General features: G+C 48.8%; 1 protein-coding gene across 4 annotated transcripts in view; it reads left to right on the top strand.

Annotated features, from left to right (window-relative positions):
* Nucleotides 1-428: 428 nt before the first annotated feature.
* The window catches only part of SMIM7 (small integral membrane protein 7), a 29,244-nt gene continuing 20,441 nt past the window's right edge, over nucleotides 429-9,231 (top strand). For 3 of the 4 annotated variants that reach the window (XR_001854843.3, XR_005058853.2, XM_017671398.3), the window contains exons 1-4: nucleotides 451-549; nucleotides 631-672; nucleotides 1,119-1,171; nucleotides 6,448-6,538. Coding sequence is in view for 2 of the 4 variants with exons in the window: in XM_017671398.3 (XP_017526887.1) it covers nucleotides 524-549; nucleotides 631-672; nucleotides 1,119-1,171; nucleotides 6,448-6,538 (212 nt within the window). In the remaining 2 variants the exon portion in view is untranslated. Of the gene's footprint in view, nucleotides 550-630; nucleotides 673-1,118; nucleotides 1,172-6,447; nucleotides 6,539-9,231 lie in introns of all 4 variants that reach the window. The other variant, XM_073220208.1, reaches the window with a different exon arrangement.

Raw genomic sequence — 9,231 nt, 5'->3', positions numbered from 1 at the left:
CCCCGCACAGTGCCAGCCTAGTGGCGAACCCCGCCTCCCAGGCCCCCAACGGGACCCCTTCCTTTTGCAAGCCAGCTGCGGCGTTCATGCCTGGGGAGCCCACTGCATCAGGATTCACTCCCCTGTGCAGCTCAGCGACCTGGGGCTCTGTTTTTCCAGAGTCCCACTGGACACCACCCCGACAAGGGAAGCAAAAGTCAGTGCGCTGGTTCTCCAGAGCGCGAGCCCTCACGCATGCGCGACACGCCTCCCAAGCATCATTCAATCCTGCCCCAGATGGTTCCGCCCCTTATACGTCACACGCTCGTCCCGTCCATCCCTCGCGGCGCTCCGAGCCTTCCCCGCAAGGAGGGGCGTTAGCTCTTCCCCTAGGGAGACCTGCAGTGGGCTGCAACCTGCCTGACTCGGGCTTCGATTGGCTTAGGCCTCGCCAGCGCTGCTTCGAGACTGGTCAGCTCGTGCTCCTCGTCCCTCCTCCCCCCGGTTTCCGCTTCCGGTTCTGACGGACGCTTCGGCCGTAAAGATGATCGGGGACGTCCTGCTGTTCGGGTAACTAGGGGGACCAGAGACTGGGGCGTGAGGGCCTGAAGGGGCGGGGGCGGCCCAAGTAATCGCATTCCCCCTCCGCAGGACGCTGCTGATGAATGCCGGGGCGGTGCTCAACTTTAAGCTGTGAGTAGGCCTCTTTGAACCGCGGCTCCACCCAAGGGGCCCGTAGCCCCGCCCCGCCCAAGCCCCGCCCCAAGGGGGCTAGCCCGTTCTCTGGCCCCGCCTCCATCCTTCACCTCCCAAAGCAATTAGAAACCCAGACTTTCCATTCCCTTGGGGCCCCTCTGCGCACGCTCTGGAGAGCCTCCGGCCCATCCGTCAAGAAACTTTTGTCCCTACCCTGGACCCAGAGACCACCCTCTCCACCTAGTCGTTGGCTGCTGCCTGGCTGTGATTGGCAGGGCAGGTGGTGGCCCATAGAGGGGCGTTGACCGGCCCGAGACCACGCAGCTGGTCAGCCGCAGGGCTGTAGCTGAAGCTGAGTGCCCACTGAGCTCGGGGTCAGGGCCAGGAGACTGAGCCGTCTTTCTGTCCCATTGAAGGTGGACACTGTCTGCTCCTCTTTGCAGGAAAAAGAAGGACACCCAGGGATTTGGGGAGGAATCAAAGGAGCCCAGCACAGGTAAGGCCTCCTTTCTGGATTCTGGAATTGGGCCATTTCAGAGAGGACAGTTCTTTTTCACCAAGGCCTACCCCAGATTTCTTTTCGTCCCACTTCTTTTTCCTACCACACCTCGCTGTGTAGATGGGCACTCACATCACTTTCTACAGATGTATTTTTCCTTTATGTTGTCTTGGTGAATATCTGCCCGTCACACTTGACCTTAAGCCCAGAGAAGAGGTTCCAGCGTGTTTTGGTTCATTCCTGGGTCCTTGTTGTGTCAGCCCTCCAGATGAATGACTGAATGAACAAATAGTCTCACAAGTAGCTATTGCTTTTAGAGTGCTGCAGACCTGTTTTTTAAAATATTAGAGCTTCCAAGTAAGTCTGGAGATGTCACATAGAAATTCAGATGTCTGATTTTTCGGGAAAAATTGGAACAGTTGACAGACTCAGCATTCAAGCAATCTTTTTGACACCTGCTGGATGGGGTTGAGAAGCAGGACCCCAATGAGGCAGGGCCTGTGGCCTCTACCTCATTCCAGGCCCAACCCCTTCATCTTTATGTCATCTCTCCTGCCTGGTCTCTGGAGGCCCTGGAATTTACATTTGCTGCTTAATTTATTTGTGACTATTTGGACTCTGCTGGGACCTATACATGACTATTGAATTCATTTTCTAAGTATTTATGGAGTACTTGCCACATGCCGGTCACTGTGCTGGATGCTGAGGAGACAGCACAGAGCAAGACAGATGTGATTCCTACCTTGTGGGCTGTACTACCATGGGGTGGGCAGATAACTCATAAAACAAGGAACAAGTGGTAAAGGAGGAGGTATCAGGTGAGGATGGTGATGGGGTTGCTGCCCTGGCAGGAGCACATGACAGGAAGGCTGCCTGAGGAGGTGGTGTCACAGCCAAGGCAGTGGGAGTTGCAATGGACTGTTGCACGAGGATGGCAAGAACCCTGAGGAGCAGTGAATTTGAAGACAGTCTGATGGGTCTCCTTGACTAGGGGTCTGCCCAGTGGTGGCTGCCGCGTTGGGTGCTTCCATCTCCATCCCCAACAGGTGAGGGGCATTCTCCTGTTTTACAGGTGAGGAAACAGGCTCAGAGATGTGGCTTGACTTCTCAGGACCACACACCAATCAGTGACAGAGTCAGGATTCGAACCTGCGTTTTCTGACCCCAGAGGTTATATCCTCAATCACTCGACCATCCACCTGTTTGTTCAGCAACAGTAGACACTGCTTCCCATTCTGTGAAGGCTTTCTACCAGCCCCTGGGGCTGTGGTCTACAGATCTGATTGGAGCACTGGTGGGTGGGAGATTTGGGCTGAGGGCCTGGAAGGGGCAGGAGCATCAGTGACAAGGACAGTCAGATCAGTGGCTCCCCTCGACCAGGAGCTCCCTGGAGGTAACTTCCAGCCACGAGTCTCTATCTGCTGCTGCCCTTGCAGAGAACGTTCCTCTCCCTCCATTCCTTTCAGAGCTCCCTGTGTGCTGGGCAATGTGCTCAGGTCTTCCCAGTTCCTCACCATTCCCACCTAGAAGTAGGAAACTGGGACACACAGAGGCCAGGGACTGGCACAGGTCATCAGCATGGAAGGGCAGTAAACTCTGCCTCTACTTAAGGTCAGAGCTCATGCGTCACCTTGGCCTTTTTCTGATCTCTCTTCCCAACATGCAACACATTGGGTCCCCGAGTTCTAAGTTTCTAGGGCCCTTGTGGTGGATAATCAGGTGTGTGATTGCTTGTTGAGTGTGTGTCCTCTCTGTGAGCGCCTTACGGCAGGGCCACCTGTCTTGTTTGTCCCTGCTGCCTGGAATGACTGGCCTTTGGTCAGCATCTGTTAATGGCCAGAGTGCTGGGTTTCCTTAGGCCTGGGCTCAGAAGGGCCTTGCCAAGCAGTTCCTCTTAGACATTCTGGGGATGGACCCATCACTGACATTGGCAGTCCACACCAGGCCAGCACTTACATGGGCTGTGCTGCACATGGCTAACTCCATGGGTTGGACCGTGCCAGACTCATCTAAACTGAGTTTAGCCAGACCGTGTGCTGATGACGTGCTTGGATGGTGCAGCAGTGCCAGATGGCTATCACATGGGGTTGCTGTGAAAATATCTGACTGCCAGATATTCCATACTGACCAGACAGCTGTGATCTGTGGATGACACTTTAGTGGCACCCCTGTAGATACCGAATTTGGACCTTTTCTCTTCATTCTGGAGGCCTAGAGAGGGTGGGTGATTGACTCTAAACCCTGAAAGAATTCTGAAATCTAGTCTCTAGAGTCTTTTTTTTGTACATGAGCAACATTATTGTTACTAGATTCCCCCCATTATCAAGTCCCCACCACATACCCCGTTATAGTCACTGTCCATCAGCATAGTAAGATGCTATAGAATCACTTCTTGTCTTCTCTGTTATACTGGCTTCCCTGTGCTCTCCCCTTACATTATTTGTGCTAATTGTAATGTTCCTTTTTCCCTCTTGTCCCTCCCTTCCCACCCACCTCCCCAATCGCTTTCCCTTTGGTAACTGTTAGTCCATTCTTGGGTTCTGTGAGTCTGCTTCTGTTTTGTTCCTTCAGTTTTTGCTTTGCTCTTATGTTCCACAGATGAGTGAAATCATTTGGTGCTTGTCTTTCTCCACCTGGCTTATTTCACTGAGCATAATACCCTCTACCTCCATCCAAGTTGTTACAAATGGTAGGATTTGTTTTCTTCTTATGGCTGAGTAATATTCCATTGTGTATATGTACCACATCTTCTTTATGCTCCACAGATGAGTGAAATCATTTGGTACTTGTCTTTCTCCACCTGGCTTATTTCACTGAGCATAATACCCTCTACCTCCATCCATGTTGTTACAAATGGTAGGATTTGTTTTCTTCTTATGGCTGAGTAATATTCCATTGTGTATATGTACCACATCTTCTTTATGCTCCACAGATGAGTGAAATCATTTGGTACTTGTCTTTCTCCACCTGGCTTATTTCACTGAGCATAATACCCTCTACCTCCATCCATGTTGTTACAAATGGTAGGATTTGTTTTCTTCTTATGGCTGAGTAATATACCATTGTGTATATGTACCACCTCTTCTTTATCCATTCACCTACTAATGGACACTTAGGTTGCTTCCATTTCTTGGCTATTGTAAATAGTGCTGCGATAAACATAGGGGTGCATATGTCTTTTTGAAACTGGGCTTCTGCATTCTTAGGGTAAATTCCTAGGAGTGGAATTCCTGGGTCAAATGGTATTTCTATTTTTAGCTTTTTGAGGAACTTCCATACTGTTTTCCACAATGGTTGAACTAATTTACATTCCCACCAGCAGTGTAGGAGGGTTCCCCTTTCTCCACAGCCTCGCCAACATTTGTTGTTGTTTGTCTTTTGCATGGTGGCGATCCTTACTGGTGTGAGGTGATATCTCATTGTGTTTTTAATTTGCATTTCTCTGATGATAAGTGATGTGGAGCATCTTTTCATGCGCCTGTTGGCCATCTGAATTTCTTCTTTGGAGAAGTGTTCTATTCAGATCCTGTGCCCATTTTTTAATTGAATTATTTGCTCTTTGTTGAGGTGCATGAACTCTTCCTTTATTGTATATTAATTGACTGTATATGCTTGGTGCTAATATCTGGACTCTATTCTGTTCCTTTGGTCTGTGGGTCTGTTCCTGTGCCAGTACCAAATTGTCTTGATTACTGTGGCTTTGTAGTAGAGCTTGAAGTTGGAAAGTGAGATCCCCCCTGCTTTATTCTTCCTTCTCAGGATTGCTTTGGCTATTTGGGGTCTTTTGTGGTTCCATATGAATTTTAGAACTATTTGTTCCAGTTCGTTGAAGAATGCTGTTGGTATTTTGATGGGGATTGCATTGAATCTGTAGATTACTTTAGGCAGGATGGCCATTTTGACAATATTAATTCTTCCTACCCAAGAGCATAGGATGAATTTCCATTTATTAGTGTCCTCTTTAATTTCTGTTAAGAGTGTCTTGTAGTATTCAGGGTATACATCTTTTACTTCCTTGGTTAGGTTTATTCCTAGGTATTTTATTCTTTTTGATGCAATTGTGAATGGAATTGTTTTCCTGATTTCTCTTTCGGCTAGTTCATTGTTAGTGTATAGGAATGCAACAGATTCCTCTGTATTAATTTTGTATCCTGCAACTTTGCTGAATTCAGATATTAGTTCTAGTAGTTTTGGAGTGGATTCTTTAGGGTTTGTTATGTACAATATCATGTCATCTGCTAACAGTGACAGTTTGACTTCTTCTTTACCAATCTGAATGCCTTGTATTTCTTTGTGTGTCTCTGGAATCTTACTGGAGCAAACTGCCTCTTCTTGGAGTGGTTTCTGTTCCGTGGCATTAGAGGGGACTAGAGTAAGCCATCATCCCATTTTACTTGCCTGAATTAGTATGCGTTTTCAGTTGTCAACGCTGAAAACCCACCTCAGAGTAGTTAAAACCAGTGGAATCATCCATGGGTAGAATTATTCTCAGTCACCCCTGGATTCCAGACTCAAACCAGCCCTCCAGCATGGGACCCTCTGCAGTTCTCTTTCTCCTTCTGGACTGGTTTTCCTATCAGGCTGGCTTACATTGACAAAGATAGTCCTGGAATAGGGTTCAGCATGTTTTTTCCATGATGGGCCAGACCATAAATACTTAGGGCTTTGGGAGTCATACAGTCTGTAGTGCAATTCAACTCTGGAGCTTGAAAGCAGCCATGGACGTATGTAAATGAATAGGCATGGTATACTTTAGTAAGACTTTATTTATAGACACTGGAATTTGAATTTTGTATGATTTTTGTGTCTCACAAAATACTGTTGACTTTTTTTTCTTTTAACTATTAAAAATTATAGAAACATTCTCACTTCATGGGCCACACAGAAACAGGTGACAGGGGCTGGCCTTGGCTCATAGACCGTACTTCGCTGACCCCTGCCTCAGGGGACTGGGCTTACATCTTCCCAGCCCAGCAAGCCTGGCAGAAAGCAAGTGCCTCTTCCCTAGTAGCTGGAGCAGAAGTCCCAGGGCTGACTTTCACTGGGCAGATGTGGGTCACATCTCCCTCTCCGAGCTGGTCAGGATGGGGGCTTGGTGCTCTCAGGGTGGTAGTGGCAGCTCCAGCCTGAGTGCTGAGGCTGGGGAAAAGCTGCAGTGTCACTGGAACACGGGGGGCAGTGGACTCGGGGTGGGCAGAAACCGCAGCAGCACAGGGCAGCCGTGGCGGCAGAAATGTTAACAGTGCTTGTAAAAACACTTTCTGACTTTCCAGGTGACAACATCCGAGAGTTCCTCCTCAGCCTCAGGCACTTCCGGGTCTTCATTGCCCTGTGGAATGTCTTCATGATGCTCTGCATGATCGTGTAAGTCCAGCCTGCGCGCCCCTGTCTTGTCCTGCAGAGCCGTTCTCCAGGACGACCCACCTGATGACTGTTCTCTGTCTCCTCAGTCTGCACTTTTGTGTCATGCTTTCTGCTTTCAAAATAAGAACTCTGCAAGCTAGAGTTGGAGCTGGGATCCACAGGGGTTAACCTGTGTCCCGTGGTCCCGGCTGGAGTTTCGATTGGAACGTGGTGTTTTCCTATCCTGGCTCGCCTGGAGCCTCAGCAGGGGCTGCCAAGAAACGCCTTCCCCTGTGCACATGGCTCTGTTACCTCTTGCCAGCTCCGTTGTGCTTAGCATACACTTGACGTCTGCCAAGGTGGAAAATGTGGCTTGAACAGCCAGCGTGCTGTTGGGTCCTGCTCCTGCCCTGCTGGAAGCCAGCAGAAGCGTATTCGGACTTTTTGTCCTTTTTCTGCCCAGTTCCATTTTTTCATTAGGTTTTAAAAAAAACCCACTCAGCTTGCTTCCCTTCCAGCACTGGGGCCATGACTCCTTCCACTACTGCTGTTAGTGAATATAGCGAGACTCATAGTAAACAGGCCCAAGGAAAGATGAACAGGAAAGTCTGGCATCCTTGGCCATGCATTGGGCATCCCCATGTGTGTCCCTCAAAGAGGAAGAGAATGAAATCAGCTGTCCTGAATAATTGGGATGCTGAATTTGGTTGCTGGGTGGTCTTGTTCCAGCTTAGTGGTCACTTGAGGAGATGATTCCAGGACTTAGAAAATCTGGGGAAGAAGGGTTTCACTGTGCCCCTGAAAAGTGTCATAGTGCCCAGAATTAGGCCTGTGGTGTGTGCCCAGAGAGGCCCTTTCTGGGGAGCTCAGGTGCGGTCCACCTGGGTACAGAGGGCTTGTGAAGAGATCAAGGAATTTGCAGAATCATAGAGGAAGTGAAACTAGGACTCCCAGAAAGTAGAGTGGTGTTGGGGGGCTCTCCTATAGCCTTTGTCACTGTAAGTTCCCACCTGCCCATTAATTTTTTCATCACAACTGTCCATCATGGGCTGTGCTCTGGGCTTGCAGCTAGTCCAGGACAGCCATTGTCCCTGCCATCAGCAAATGCCCAGTATAACAGGAGGAACAGACAGAAAACAAGCAAATGGGGAAAAAAAATCAAATTGCAAGGTGGCAAACAGGAGAGGGGCTCCCAGTTTAGGGGGTGATGAGGGATAGTCTCTGAAAAACTGCCATCTAAGTCGGGACCTAAAGAACGAAGGGGAAGCCTGCCATTTGCAAAGCTGGGGAGAGGCATAGTAGCACCGGAAGCAGCATGTGCAAAGGTCCTGGGGTAGAGAAGAACTTGATATGTTTTTATCATTCTCTTCTGTCCATTGGCTCCTTTGTCCTCTTCCCCAACCAGCTTCCTTCACTGCTCATCTGCTGGCCTGTAACCAGGATGGTAGCTTCAGGCTGTGGGACCCCCCAGTTCAGCCCAAGGCCAGCTTAGTCAGTAGCCCAATGTCCTGATCATTTCCTGGGAGCGGAGTCTGATTGGCCTAGCTAGGTGTCACCCAGGTTCAAGTGGACTGGGGTTGTCCTATTTTCAACATAGCTAACATAGGTCAGCATTCTCCACCACAACTCATGGGCATATCTGCCCACTGCCTGTTCTCATGAATGAAGTTTTATTGTCATACAGCTATACCCATGTCTGTGATTGTTTCCATAACAACAGCAAGCAGGGCTGAAGTGATGTGACAGAGTCTTCCTGACCTGCAAAGCCTGAACTACTCACTGTATGACTTTTTACAGAGACTGTGTTGACCCCTGACATGGGCCAGCTCTGCCATCAGGGACCATAAGTGGGGGAAGATTCTCTCCAGAAAGGGCTCTGTCAGGGAGGCAGTGACTGGCTTTCCCAGGCTTTTAAAAAGCTGGAAATCACCTAAATGTCCAAGAATGGGAAGAGTCAGGTAACTTGAAGGACGACGCCTTCATGATCAACTGTGATGACCCATCACTGTTGTGCTGAAAGGTTCTGTCCACATAGGGGAATCTTTTGAAAGTAGAGAAGGCTGGATGTCACCTGTGTGCACACTCCGGCTTCAGTTGTGACTTACACCCAGTAAACATTGAATAAATGCTGACTGAGTTCCTGAAGTCTGTGGGGGAACACTGCTAGCAAGGGAATTGGAAAGATCTATTCCAGGCTGTCCATGGAGACCATGCTGTGATTGCTGGGAAAGTTAGTAGGTCCAGAGGGTGGTTCACTGTTCCCTGGCACCCGCTTATGTCTCGTTTGAACTGAGCTCCTTTAAAAGCAACCACTTGTGTATTGTTTGAACTGAGCTACTTTAAAAGTCATGAAAAACTTGAAATAAGGGGAGAAACATGCCTGAACCTTTAGGGACCAAGGGTACTAATAACTGCAACTCACTTTGAGTCTTCATAATAAGATATTGGTTAGGAAAGATAGGGAGAAAATAAAGGTGCAAACCACAGAGAATAATTAGTAAGGAAAAAGTGGAAGTCTTCACAGTTCAGTATTTTGTAGTCTATTCACGGGGTTGTGTGACTGTCACCATAATCTAATTCTAGAACATTTTCATCGCCCCAAAGGGAAACCCTGTGCCCGTTAGGTAGTGACTCCCCGTCCCCCTCCCCCAGCCCCTGGCAGCTGCTGATCTGCTTTTTGTCTCTATGGATTTGCTTGTTCTGGACGTTTCATC

This window comes from Manis javanica, chromosome 13 (assembly GCF_040802235.1).
Source record: "Manis javanica isolate MJ-LG chromosome 13, MJ_LKY, whole genome shotgun sequence".
Taxonomy (NCBI): Eukaryota; Metazoa; Chordata; class Mammalia; order Pholidota; family Manidae; genus Manis; species Manis javanica.
Note: the sequence above shows the minus strand (reverse complement) of the source record. Positions and strands in the feature narration are given on the sequence as shown.